A 14,830-nucleotide genomic window follows, 5' to 3' on the forward strand; every position below is an offset into this window, starting at 1 on the left:
TTTTATATTTAATTCCCTTTGAAATAAAGGAAAACATACCATTTGCCTTCCTGAATACCCACTGAACTTGCATGCTAGTTTTTTGTAATTCATGCATAAAGATCCCCAAATTCTTAAATGCTGCAACTGAGTGAAATCTTTCCCTATTTACACAATATTCAGCTCAGGAAATGGTAGATGCAAGTACAGTTACAACATTTAAGACATGTTTGAATAGGCAAAAAGTTTAGAAGGATATGGGCCAAGTGCGAACAAATGAGACAAATTTAGTTTGAGAAATTTGGCATAGAGTGGTTGGTCTGAAAAGTCTGTTTCTGTGCTGTATGACTCTATAACAAAGTTCTTCTAAATCTTGAATTTTAAAAAAGCACTACTTATTATACATGTATAAATCCAACTGTATTCCTTCACAAATAAATAGATATAGTTCCTCAACCTAAACAGCAATTCATCCTGGATGAAGTACCCTTTTGCAGTTTATTTCACATGTCCATTAGACCAGTGGAAAAACTTTGTGCTTTGCTGTCACCATGGATTCTTCCTGGTTTGCAAACTCATCAATTTACTTTGAAGTTTCCATCTGTATCTTGGATGTGCTTTTTTTTTTGCCCCCAGTACAGTTATGTGAAAATTATCATAAATTTTAAAGAATTGAGTAAGAAATCTCTTGATCATATATAGGTATAAAGTACACTTATGAGAAGTATGACCTCAAGTTTATGATGAGATTTGTACAAAATATGCAGTTACAATTGAAAACTATAAGGAAATAAAATGAACCAATTTGGTGAAATGACCTGAGATTATTGCAGCTATAAATAGTAATGAACAAGAGGACAACAAGGTGTATTTTCTACAAAAGTTTATTTTTACTATACAACTGGGATAGTGGCAAAAATAACATCACTTCTATTTATACAGCAATGTAAACAAAGACATTGAGTCAGCGTGGACAAAATATAAAGATATAGAAAAATGTTTTTGGTAGGTTTGAACCATTTTCTCTTCTGTATATAACCTATTGTAAATATACTTAAAAGAAATGTTGTATTTAAGAAATTAAGCTCAACAAGAAAATTTTGAAAACAAATAAATTAGCCTTAAAATGCAATTTCCATCCATGGCAATACGTACACTCAACCTATACCAAATCATAAAAACATGACTCAATTACTTCTATGGGTGAATTAAGTTATCTGCATTCTACTTAGAATGTGCACTGAATCATTTAGTGATATCAGGTTTCAAACTACAATAGAGCACTTTTTATGTATCCCAGCAGACACATGCTTTGGTTGAAAAGAGCTTGCATGTGTGTCCATGTTTCTTCTAGCAACACAGATACTTTAGACATTTCTTCAAGTAGCACTGGCTCAACAGCAATAACCTTGAGATGAAGCTGTAGAGGGTAGTAGAGGTGAAAAGAGAACACATTAACAAGATGTGTAAAACTGGACAGACTTTCTGATCCAGCACAATGAATGAATTATACCGTTCAGTAGCAAAGTGATTCTTGTCTCAATTCAATTTAATTTAATTAAACTAAAAAAAACTGCACTTTTAGTTCAGTATAAACAATTATGATAAGTACTTGCAACATAACAATGGAGCTTTACTGGTTTCACCGTGAACACCACTGTAGCAAAAAAACAAACATTACAATATACACAAAGTAACAAGTCAGTACAGTGAATGGTCTGGAGTGGAAAATTATAAGGGGACAATACTCCCAGGTACCTGGTACCTTTGTACTTTCAGTCAGTAGAGGTCACTTTGAAGATGTTGTCTAAGGATCTCTGAGCGGTTGCATTTTCTAGATTGCACACTCTGATGACACTGTCAGTCATGGAGGGAGTGAATTTTGAAGGTGCTAGATGGGATAGCAATCACATAAGCTTCTTTGACCTGGATGGGGTCAGGTTTCTTTCAATACTGTTGGAATTGCACACATCCAGGCAAGTGGAGCATTCCATCATACTCCTGACTTTGTTTTTTAGATATTGGACAGGCTCTGAGGAATCAAGGACTGCACTGCAGAATTCCCTGCCTCTGATTTGCTCGTGTGGCCACAATATTTTTATGCCTGGTCTCTGATGAATGATAATTTCTGGGATATAGACAATGGGACATGCTGTGATGGTAGCACCAAGGAGCAATCATTAGATTCTCCCTACAGGCCACTTGTCACTCAAGCCTGAATGCTGTCCAGATCTTGTCCAAATGCAACACGGATTTCTTCAGTATGTGAGGAGTCAACATTTCTACTTCTGATCCTATAAATGGAGAGAAGGTTACTGATGAAGGAGCTGATGATGATTTGTATAGGATGCTACCCTGAGCAACTCCTGCAGTACTGCAGTGGCTGAGATCACTGAACTCCAAGAACTACAACCGTTTTCTTTTATGTTCAGTCGTGCTCCAACTATCAGGGAACCCATCCCAGTCCCAAGTGACTCCAGTTATTCTAATGCTCCTGAATGTCACTGCTTTGCTGCTTCCACCAATGGAAACAGTTACACAGAGACAGATTTTTGAAGCAAAAGTAGGTGACTTGACAGGAAATAGACAAGAACTGCTGATTTTTTTTGAGCTGAGGAAAAATGTTGATATTGGAGTTCCCCAAGGTCAATGTTGCATCGCTGGTCTTTCCTGTATATTAATGATCGAGATGTAGGTGCACAGAACAACTTCAAACTTTGCAGATGATACAAAACATGGAGGTATAGCAAACTGAGGACAACAGTGTAGAACTTCATAAGGACTCAGACAAATTGGTGGAGCGAGTCAATAGTGGTGATGAAGTTCAATACTGAGAAGTGTGTAATGATACACTTTAGTAGGAAGTACAGGGAGAAACAATACAAAATGAAAGGTAGAAAGCCTGGTTCGGCCACATCTGGAGTAGTGTGTCCAGTTCTGGTAACCTCATATCAGTAAAAAATGTGGAAGCATTGGAAAAGGTGCAGAACAGATTTACCAGGATGTTGCCTGGAATGGAGGGAAGAAGGTCTTACGAGGAAAGGTTGAGAGCGCTAGGGTATTTCTCTTTAGAATGACGAAGGATGAGAGGTGACTTGATACAGGTGTACAAAACGATCAGAGGTATAGATAGAGTGGACAGCAAGAGACTTTTTCCTAGGGTGGAGGTAGCTATTACGAGGGGGCATAGTTTTAAAGTGAGTGGAGGTAGATATAAGGGAGACGTTCAGAAGTAGGTTCTTTACTCAGATCGATAGGGGCGTGGAATGCACTTTGGTATCACCATCACAGAATGTCTCATTGTCTATATCCCGGGAATTATCATTTCAAGACCAGGCATAAAAATATCGTGGCTACACGAGCAGATCAGAGGCAGGAAATTCTGCAGTGCAATCCTTGATTCCTCAGAGCCTGTCCAATATCTAAAATACAAAGTCAGGAGAGGGTAGCGGAGTCGGCCTCATTAGGGGCATTTAAGCAGCTATTAGATAGGCATATGGATGATGATATAAGGTAGGGGTGAAGGTTCACACTGCAGGGATTCTACGATTAGGGCAAAAGTTCAGGACAACATCGTGGGCCAAAGGGCCTGTACTGTGCTGTACTGTTCTAGGTTCTAAATGTAAAGAGTGTGTGAGAGCAGAGCGATCTGGGCATATTCATACACAGAAGTAATTAAAGGTCGCAGGACAGGTTACGACCTGTTATATGTGCATACAAAACTATAATTTTATTATTGAGGTAGTGCCATAGTGGTAGTGTCACTAGACTAGCAATCCAGAACCTCAGGGTAATGTACTGGGGGCATGTGTTCAAATCCCACTGTGCCAAATGGTAAAAACTTGAAACCAATTTGGAATCGAATCATAGGGCCATAGATATAACAGCAAAATGATGTCATGGATAATAGGAACTGCAGGTGCTGGAGAATCTGAGATAACAAGGTGTAGAGCTGGATGAACACAGCAGGTCAAGCAGCATCAGAGGGGCAGGAAGGCTGACGTTTTGGGCCTAGACCCTTCTTCAGAAATGGGGGGAGGGGAAGGGGGTTCTGAAATAAATAGGGAGAGAGGGGGAGGCAGATAGAAGATGGATAGAGGAGAAGATAGGTGGAGAGGAGACAGACAGGTCAAAGAAGCGGGTATGGAGCCAGTAAAGGTGAGTGTAGGTGGGGAGGGAGGGAGGAGATAGGTCAGTCCAGGGAGGATGGACAGGTCAAGGGGGCGGGATGAGGTTAGTAGGTAGGAGATGGGGGTGGGGCTTGAGGTGAGAGTAGGGGAGAGGTGAGAGGAAGGACAGGTTAGGGAGGGAGGGATGAGCTGGGCTGGTTTTGGGATGCGGCGGGGGGGACAGGAGATTTTGAAACTTGTGAAGTCCACATTGATCCATTAGGCTGCAGGGTTGCCAAGCGGAATACAGGTTGCTGATCCTGCAAACTTCGGGTAGCATTGTTGTGGCACTGCAGGAGGCCCAGGATGGACGTGTCATCTGAGGAATGGGAGGGGGAGTTGAAATGGTTTGTGAATGGGAGGTGCAGTTGTTTAGTGCGAACTGAACATAGGTATTCTGCAAAGTGGTCCCCAAGTCTCTGCTTGGTTTCCCCGACGAACAGAAGGCCACAACGGGAACAGCAGATGCAGTATATCACATTAGCAGATGTGCAGGTGAATATCTGCTTGATGTGGAAAGTCTTCTTGGGGCCTGGAATGGGGATGAGGGGGGAGGTGTACGGGCTGGTGTAGCACTTCCTGCAGTTGCAGGGAAAAATGCCGGGTGTGGTGGGGCTGGAGGGGAGTCTGGACGAGGGAGTCACAGAAAGACCGGTTCCTCTGAAAAGCAGATAAGGGTGGGGAGGGAAAAATGTCTTTGGTGGTGGGGTCGGATTGCAGATGGTGGAAGTGTTGGAGGCTGATGCATTGGATCTGGAGGTTGATGGGTGGTACGTGAGGACAAGGGGGATTCTGTTTTGGTTGTTATTGTGCGGAGGGGTATGAGGGATGAGTTGCGGGAAATGCGGGAGACACTGTCGAGGGTGTTCTCGACCACTGAGAGGGGCAAAGTTGCGGTCCTTGAAAAATGAGGACATCTGGGATGTACGGGAGTGGAATCCCTCATCCAGCTCTACACCTTGTTATCTCATATGATGTCAGTTTGGCCTCAGCTGGAATATTACATCCAGTTCTGAGCATCACACTTTAGAAAGGATATGAAGGCATCGGACGGCTTGTGAGAACAGGTGGCTGAGAAGTATTCAAGATTAGGAGGGGTCTGGACAGTATGAGATACTGATACCTCTGTCAAAGGATCAAGAACAAAAAAGGTACTGATTTAAAGTAATTAGTAATACAGAGCAAAAAAACTCTCATACAGGGAATGGTGAGGATCTGGACGGCACTGTTTGAATGTTTGATAGAAACAGGCTCAATCAAGGCAACAGACAATTTTGGTGGTAATTTGAAAAAGAATAAAGTACATGTTTGTGATGGAGAAGGACAGGATGAACACAATAACCCGTACCAGAACAAAAGTACAAGGTAAATTAAATGAGGCAAAAAGTCAATAAATCCTTTGGTCCTGATGAATTACATCCTAGGATTTTAAAAGACTTGCTAGAGATAATGGATGATCATAAGACTATAAAATATTAGGAGCAAAATTAGGCCATTGGGCCCATTGAGTGTTCTCCACCATTTTATCATGGCTGATATGTTTATCAACCTGATTCTTCTGCCTTATCCCCATAACCCTTAATACCCTTACTAATCAAGAACCTATCTATCCCTGCCTTAAATGACTTGGTTTTCACAGTCTTCTGTGGCAAGGAGTTCTACAGACTCACCACCCTCTGGCTGAAGAAACTCCCCCTCATCTCAGTTCTAAAGGATCAACCCTTCACTCCGTGACTGTCAGTTTCCAGTCGCTCCTACTTGTGGAAACATCTTTTTCATGTCCATTTTAGCCAGGTCTCCCTGTATTCTGAGAGTTTCAATGAAATCCGCCGCCCCCCCCCCCATATCCTTTTAAACTCCACTGGACACAGACCCGGAGTCTTCAACCACTCCTCATACGGCAAGCCCTTCATCTCTGGGATCATTCTCGTAAAGCACCTCTAGACCCGCTCCAACTCCAGCACACCCTTCCTTAGATATAGGGCCCAAAACTGCTCACAATATTCCAAATGTGGTCTGACCAGTATTTCATTCAGCATCAGCAGTACATCTCTGCTCTTCAATTCTCTTGAAAAGAATCCTAACATTGCATTTGCCTAACTGCCAAGTGAAACTGCATACTAACCTTAACAGAATTTTGAAGTAGGATTCTGGAGGCACTTTTGTGCAGATTTCTGAAGCCTTTTTCCATTTAGAAAATAGTCTGTGCCTGTATTCTCCTACAAAAGTGCATGACTTTGCACTTTCCCACAGTGTATTCTGCCTGTCACTTCTTTACCCAATTTCCTAACCTGCCCACTTCCTTCTGTAGCCTCCCATCTTCCTCAACACAACCTGTCCCTCCATCTGTCTTTGCATCATCTGCAAACTTAGCAACAATGTCCTGTTTCTTCATTAATGCATAACAAGGTGCAGAGGAGTTTTACTAGTATGTTGCCTGGTATGGAGGGAAGGTCTTACGAGGAAAGGCTGAGGGACTTGAGGCTGTTTTCATTGGAGAGAAGAAGGTTGAGAGGTGACTTAATAGAAACATATAAAATAATCAGAGGGTTAGACAGGGTGGATAGGGAGAGCCTTTTTCCTAGGATGGTGACGGCGAGCACAAGGGGGCATAGCTTTAAATTGAGGGGTGAAAGATATAGGACAGATGTCAGAGGTAGTTTCTTTACTCAGAGAGTAGTAAGGGAATGGAACGCTTTGCCTGCAACGGTAGTAGATTCGCCAACTTTAGGTACATTTAAGTCGTCGTTGGATAAGCATATGGACGTACATGGAATAGTGTAGGTTAGACGGGCTTGAGATCGGTATGACAGGTCGGCACAACATCGAGGGCCGAAGGGCCTGTACTGTGCTGTAATGTTCTATGTTCTATGAATACATCTGGTCCCAACAGTGACTCCTAAGGAATTCCACTAGTCATTAGCTGCCACCCTCAAAAAGACCCCTTTATTCTCACTCTCTGCCTTCTGCCAGTCAGCCAATCCTCTATCTATGCCAATACCTTGCCCAAACACCATGGGTTCTTATCTGCACTTTGTCAAGGTTTTTCTGGAAATCCAACCATCCACTGGCTCACCTGTCTCGGATTTGCTTGTTACTTTCTCAAAGAATTCTAACATATTTGTCAGCCATGACCTTCTCTTGTCAAAGCCATGCTCACCTAGCCCTGTTTTACCATGTACTTCCATGGGAGTGATATAACGAAAGGTTAGACAGGTGGGCAAATTCATTTGGGTTTTAAATGTTTTAAGAGATTATGGAAGAGACTAGAGCTAGTGAACTCAGTTTAAAAATAAGAGATCCTCCATTCAAGTCAGAGAAATTTTCTGTCAGAGTGTTGGGAATCTTTGGAATGGTCTTTCCCAGAAGACATTTGAGACAGTCATTGAATATTTTTAGGCAGAGGTAGTTTCTTGAATAAGGAAATCAAAGTTTATCAGGAGGCAGAAACACGGAATGAGAACACAATCAGAGCAGCTACGATCCTACTGAATGGCAGAAAAGGCTCAAGGGGCCAACGGGCATTTTCCAGCGAGAAAGATACTGCCATTGGTTAGGGAATTTGGGACTGGATATAGAAAGCTGCAACCAGACCTAACAGGTGCAAAGCTAGGAAGCATTTCTGCAGACCATTGAACGGTAGATATTGGGATGCTTTTCCAAAGATGGCAATTGATGCTAGGTCAGTTAATGATTTTATATCACAGATTGAACGATTTTTGCTATCCAAAGATATTAAATAAAATCAAGTAAACAGAATTAGGTCGCAGACCTGAGGCAATCAGGGCAGTGGTATATCAGAATATTCCTGGATTCTTATTTCAGAGGCCAAGATTGACGGCCTGGGGGCAAGGTTGCAAGTCCTACTGCAGCTGATGGAATTTAAATTAAAATAAAATCTGGAATATAGAGTTAGTTTCAGAATGGTAATACGAAATGCATTTTTGCATAAACTGTATCATTATTACTTCATTAATGTCCTTTGGGTAAGGAAAATTACCACCTTACGTGGCCTGGCCTGAATGTGGCTCCAGACTCTCAGTAGTGTGACTGACTCAGAGCTGTGCTCTGAAATGGCCTGGCAAGCCACTCAATTCAAAGCCAATTAAGGATGAGTAGCAAATAGTGACACTGCCCGTGATGCCCATAGTCTAATGTACATAGATTTATCACAACCGTTAATTAATAACTTTGTTGGAAAATTAAAAGTTTGACCAGGAACAAAAGTCAAAAGTGACAAAGAACAAAGCTGGAGAATAATTCTAAAATTACTCAACTCAATCCCAGAAATAGACTAGTTAATTTTCAGTATTTCCTGTCAAAAATTCACACAAGATTTTAGCAGGCATGCCTGCGAGATGATCCACTGCCAAAAAATAATTAATGTGTCATATCTATTGTAGGAGGCACACAGCTGAATTTTCATTCAATGTGTACTTTGTGTTTATAACAAAGTTTTGTTTCCACCTAGAAATTTATTATAATTTAATACTGTATATTTTTTAAGTTGAGGATGGATATTCCTACTACAAACCAAGAAAGAAAATAATTATTGCTGTAAGGAATATCCTAATTTAGGATGCCAGTTAAATCTTTTGAAGAGGAAAAGTTTGTTAAAACTATATTTACAGAAATATACACTGTTCAGTGGAGAGATTAAATGTATGTGGCACCGCACTGCTGATAGCAATGGAGAGAATTTGATTCAATGAGGGCTGGATTTTCTGCAAATCCAATGTATACATTGTACATTGACAATTTTTATGAACCAGTAAGAGCACTTCTGTTCCTTCCGATTCCACAAAAATGATGCTTCTAGCTGTATTGACCAATTAAATACACTTACAATTTTTAACATTTTTAGGGCATGCATTTGCAAGTTCAATCTGGAATTGACCAGATGCTTCAACATAATTGCAGAAACAGTATCAATTGTAAACATTTCTGCATTACAGCATGTAGCGCAGGTTGCTTTCAGTCTCTGATAAACAGTCAGCTGAGCCATGTTTACCTTCAAAATATCCATGGATAAAATAAACACTTCCTGGACCCATGCACCACTAATCCCTTGTTAGAGCTCACGCGGCTATGGCTACTCTATGTTGAAAATTTTCTTCTTCACTGCATTTTTCTCCATATCTCTAACTACAATGAAATATCCCAATGTGCTGCAGTGGAGCCATCTGTTGAAATGGAACAATTTCCAACATTTTTGATTATTCACTGGGTCAATATAAATCTTTAGTCTGTCAGGGTTTAATTAAAAAGTGCTATTGTTTTGATTATTATAAAACAAAAATTGAGGGCCGTCTAGGGCCAGCAAGCATGAGGAAACTAAGGTAATTAATACCAGGAGAGAAAATGAAGACAGGAAGAGACTGTTCTCCTGGATGGAGGAATCAACGACACAGGCATAGACATAAGCCCAGGAGCAAGAAGTTTAAAGGGGTAATGTGAGGCAAACATTTTTCAACCAGACAGTGTTAGGAATCTGGAACACACTGCTGAAAAGGCATTTTGTCAAAAGCTCTTCATGTCGCACTCAGGAGGACAATGCACAGGAATAGCAATGAAACAGAACATCAACATTTCTACTGCACAAGAGGAATGTTCTGAATGGCTGTCAAGTGAGCATTGGTAGAGGTATTGCCATGGAGAATGCACCAATTAACGATGATTTGACAGTTTACAGCCAAGCTTTGTCAGGTATACTCTTCCCGAGAAGGTTGTGGAGACAGTCTTGGAATATTTTTAAGGGAGAGGTAGCCAGATTCTTGATCAGCAAAGCAGTGAAAGGTTACTGGACTACAGGTGAATGAGGAGTAACCAGATGAGCCATGATCTTATTCAATTTCAGAACGGACTTGAGAAGCCAAATCAGCTGCTCCTGCTTGCAATTCATTTGTTCTTAACACAATAACCTGCACATTACTAGTTGGATATTAACTCAGGCCAGTGGTAAAGTGTATGCACCACAATGTGAATGATAATAACAAATACTTATAACCTGTACAAATGACAACAGAAACTCTTTGAATTCTTCTGGAATCATCTGCAGGTTATCTATTAGGATAGACCATAATTCTTCAAATGAAATGCATCTTATATGCAGCAAAATTCTGCCTATAAAATTTTACCTATTTCAATAATTGTTTTATTAATTAGTACCTGTGGGACCAGATGTTTGCTGATTCATCAAATAATCCACATAATCAGTGTAAAAACGTGGACCAAGTAATAGAAATGTAATACATGGGGTATACACATCACTGTTATACTTTACTTACAGCATAAACTGCAAATAATAATGCAACTTTGCATTAAATAAAACTTAACCTGCAGGGAGCCTTCTCATTCTCAACCTCAATTGACAGAGTCGTAGAGATGTACAACACGGAAACAGGCATTTTGGTCCAACTTGTCCATGCCGACCAGATATCCTAAATTAATCTAGTGCCATTTGCCAGCATTTTGCCCGTATCCCTCTAAACCTTTCCTATTCATATACCCATCCAGGTGCCTTTTAAATGATGCAATTGTACCAGCTCCACCATTTCCTCTGACAGTTCATTCCATTCACACACCATCCTCTGTATGAAAAAGTTGCCCTTCAGGTCTTTTAAATCTTCCCCCTCTCACCTTAAACCTATGCTCTCTAGTTTTGGATTCCCCTACCCTGAGGAAAAGGCCACAGCAATTCACCCTATCCATGCCCCTCCTTAACTTTTATAAGGTCACCCCCTCAGCTCCTGACTCTCCAGGGAAAATAGCCCCAGCCTATTCAGCTCTCCCTATAGCTCAAACCCTCCAAACACGGCAACATCCTTGTATATCTTTTCTGAACTCTTTCAAGTTTACCAACATTTTTCCTATAGCAGGGAGACCAGAATTGAAAGCAGTATTCCAAAACTGGCCTAAGTAATGTCCTGTACAGTTGCAACATGATCTCCCACCTCCTATGCTCAATGCACTGATCAATAAAGGCAAGCGTACCATTCGTTTTTTTCACTATCTTGTACACCTCCACTTTCAAGACACTGTGAACTGCACTCCAAGATCTCTTTTTTTGGCAGTACTCCTCAGGACCTTACAATTAAGTGCACAAGTCCTGTCCTGATTTGCTCGACTAAAACGTAGTACCTCACATTTATCTAGATTAAATGCCATCTGCCACTCCTCGGCCCAACTGATCAAGTCTGTAAAAATATAATGTGGGCCACCAGTGATTCACCACAATTCCCAGATCTTCATCTGGTCTCAAGTAGACAACTCCACCAGCTAGAGATATGACTGGAGTCACCATAACTCAAATACATCAAATTGCATTAGAACATAAAGCAGTGCAGCACAGTACAGGCCCTTCAGCCCATGATGCTGTGTCAAACTTTTACCCTAATCCTGAGGTCTATCTAACCTCCATCCCTACCTTATACTACCATCCATATGCCTATATAGTAGCAACTTAAATGCCCCTAATGAGACCGACTCCACTAACCTCTCCAGCAATGCATTCCACACTCCTACCACTCCGAGTTGAGAACCTACCTCTGGCACACCACCACCCCCACCCCCCCACCACCATATCTACCTCCACTTACTTTAAAACTATGTCCCCTTGTAAAAGCTACCTCCACCCTTGGAAAAAGTCTCTGGCTGTCCACTCTATCTACACCTTTGATCATTTGGTACACCTCTATCAAGTCACCTCTCATCCTTTGTCATTCTAAAGAGAAATGCCCTAGCTCTCTCAACCTTTCCTTGTAAGACCTTCCCTCCATTGCAGGCAACATCCTGGTAAATCTCCTCTGCACCTTTTCTAACGCTTCCACATCTTTCCTGTAATGAGGCAACCAGAACTGGACACAATACTCCCAATGTGGCCAAACCAGGCTTTTGAATAGCTGGAGCATAACTTCATGGCTCTTGAACTCAATCCCTCTATTAATGAAAGCTAACACACCTTATGCCTTCTTAACAACTCTATCCATCTGGTGGCAGCTTTCAGGGAACTGTGGACATGAACCCCAAGATCCCTCTGCTCCTCCATACTGCCAAGAATCTTTCCGTTAATCCTAACCACTGCCACAGCTTTGAAAATCACGAACAGGACCTCAGACATAATTGAATATTTCAGGTGAACTACCAGGGTACAGCAATGGAAGCCTGTATCAGATGACAGAATCATTATCAATATTCTTGTAGACACTGCTATTTATGGCCCAGTATAGGTACTCATAGCAGTAACTTTGGAAATGGGAATCATTCTCCATGTGTTTTGCACCTAAAACTGTCACTAGTTTGTAACTCTGTCAATTTTATTTACTGTGCCAACTTAAAGAAAAATGATGCTTTCATAAAGTAACTCGGTTACCAACATGAATACAACTGATATGGCAAAAGCTCTTAACAGATTAATGCCTTTACTGCAACCCTGAAAGCCAATATTTTTCCCACTACCAAATCTAAATCAGCATGTGCCCCCTCGTAAAAGCTACCTCCACCTGAGGAAAAAGTCTCTGGCTGTCCACCCTATCTATACCTATATCTATTATGCACCTTCTGCATGAATGCAGAATTTTCTGCTTCCACCTCCCTCTCCAGCATCAAAAGAGAAACATCATTTGCTCTGTTAACTTGCAGTGTCACTTTCTCAATCCTGCCCATGTGCGAGTCCATGATGCAACTGCAGCACAGTTGTAACCCTGAAGCCCGAGCCAAACACAGGCACAAAAAAAAATACACTGACAGCCACCTTCAAATAAAGGCGGCAGGTATGTACTCGTCCAAAAAAAAAACTAGACACATCGTTAACATGAATAAGAGAAGAGAGAACAAAGCAAAGTTTTTGAGCTTATTTGTTTCTCAGGTTTGATGAGGATCCCTCTCTCCCTGCCTGCATCTTACGTGCGTGGCACTATCCACTGTACTTGGACACCGATAATACAGTTAACCTCCGGTATTTGAGGTATAATTTTTGCTAGTTTATCAAGAGTGTTGGTTAAAACAATATTTGCTGTACTTTAAAAAGATGGGGACTTTCACTAGATTTTGACATTAAAGGCTTAATATGAAAGGCAAAGAACATTTCTGAAGGAAAATAACACCACAGGAACACAGCTTATGTACGTAAAGTAGGAGCCACAAACTAATTGCAACAAAACATGAATTCTACAATTTTACTCTGCATTCTTAGAAAGAGCACTTTCAAGAAATGGTTATATTCTTATAAGATATAGTGAATGTAAAATAAAGTAGTGATTTTCTGATAACAATCAAAACTCCGAATTACCTTCAAGTACAATGCCAGGTAGGCCTGAGCCAATTCAAAATCATGTTTGCTATAAAGCATGTTGCGAATCATTTGCAGAAAGCTCAGCATAACCTCCAAAGAACCACCTCCATCTGGGGCCAAGCCCCTCAACTCAATGTCAATACTTGATGGTCCCATTTCTTTCATAAGTTTAACTGCTTGGTCATCTGCAAGAAACCGCACAAAATATTTTGAAATCTTTTAGTTTGAAAATGCATTTGTTCAAAATAATTTTAATTCTAAAACACAGCTGGTACTGCAAAAAAATTATCTTCAATTAGATTTTTATATTCCTTATGCAAACAGTTGAATCAGTAGAATTACACACACAAAAAAAAGCAATATTGAGTAATACTGCAAAGACGACATTTTGTCAAAACTTCTTGCCTTGCCTGGAACACAAGAAACACTCAAGGAAAGGCAATATTTATACAGAATGAGGGGACAGTGCTGATTGGTCTGCAAGTTAGCTCTTCTACTTGGTAGAAGTATTGCTACTGAGAATTACTAGATTAACTAGTTACAAGTTAATGACAGTCAATTGTCAAGCATTATTTAAATTTTAAACTGAGATGTTTACTGTGATTGGTATAAATTTGACAATGTTTCAATTCAGCAAAAAAGGTGGCTACCAGAGTGTTCTTTCTGTCTGCAAAGAACAGGGTCTTGTGTAACGTGAAGCCGTCAGACACACAAATGAACCACCAGCTTGGCATCACAATCCAAAATTGGTTGTCAGCAGACCTCGTCAGGACAACGGGTTTCAGCCCGAAACATTGACTTCTCTGCTGTTTGGATGCTGTCTGACCTGCTGTGCTTTTCCTGCCTCACATCTACAGGCTCAGGCTTCCAGCGTCTGCAGTCCTTACTGTCTCCTTTATATCCCCTCTTATGGCAGCATCATTTTCCTCTTTATTTGCCGTCTCAACTTATTGCATTTAGCCTCACTTTCATTTAGAGAATTCACTTTTCATGTATTATATACCCGTTTTTATATTTCATCACATTGTCTTTCAATCTTAAAGGAGGCCTTGCTTTAGTACTCCTACTGCACTCTCTTATTGAAATGTACCTAGCCAATATCCAGATCATCTCAAAAGATCATTTGTTGTTCCATTGCCTTTTCTCAGGTCCATCAGCAGGATGCCCAACGCCAGCACTACATCCAATAGTGACCTTTTGATTTGTGAACACAAACTTTTTGCCTGTCCTTAGCTGCACTTCTGGAAGTAGAAGACTCTGTCAGCTGCTGCAGAAATCATGGCGAGTGGCAGAATTTTGAGTCAATGTTAAAGGGAAAACCTCTTGTTCTCAATTCTTCCACCACTGGGAACAATTTTCCTTTCTACGTTCTTTATCTAAACCCCTCATA

The 14,830-nt window shown here is 40.9% G+C and overlaps 1 protein-coding gene across 1 annotated transcript in view; it reads right to left on the reverse strand.

Moving 5' to 3' along the window:
- Positions 1–886: 886 nt before the first annotated feature.
- wdr36 (WD repeat domain 36) overlaps positions 887–14,830 on the reverse strand; it is an 88,553-nt gene continuing 74,609 nt past the window's right edge. The window contains exons 22-23 of the mRNA XM_048527856.2: positions 13,438–13,625; positions 887–1,399 (exon numbers count right to left, since the gene is read on the reverse strand). Of these exons, the coding sequence (XP_048383813.2) occupies positions 1,250–1,399; positions 13,438–13,625 (338 nt within the window). The 3' untranslated portion in view covers positions 887–1,249. The remainder of the gene's footprint in view (positions 1,400–13,437; positions 13,626–14,830) is intronic.

The sequence above is a fragment of the Stegostoma tigrinum genome, chromosome 3 (assembly GCF_030684315.1).
Source record: "Stegostoma tigrinum isolate sSteTig4 chromosome 3, sSteTig4.hap1, whole genome shotgun sequence".
NCBI lineage: Eukaryota > Metazoa > Chordata > Chondrichthyes > Orectolobiformes > Stegostomatidae > Stegostoma > Stegostoma tigrinum.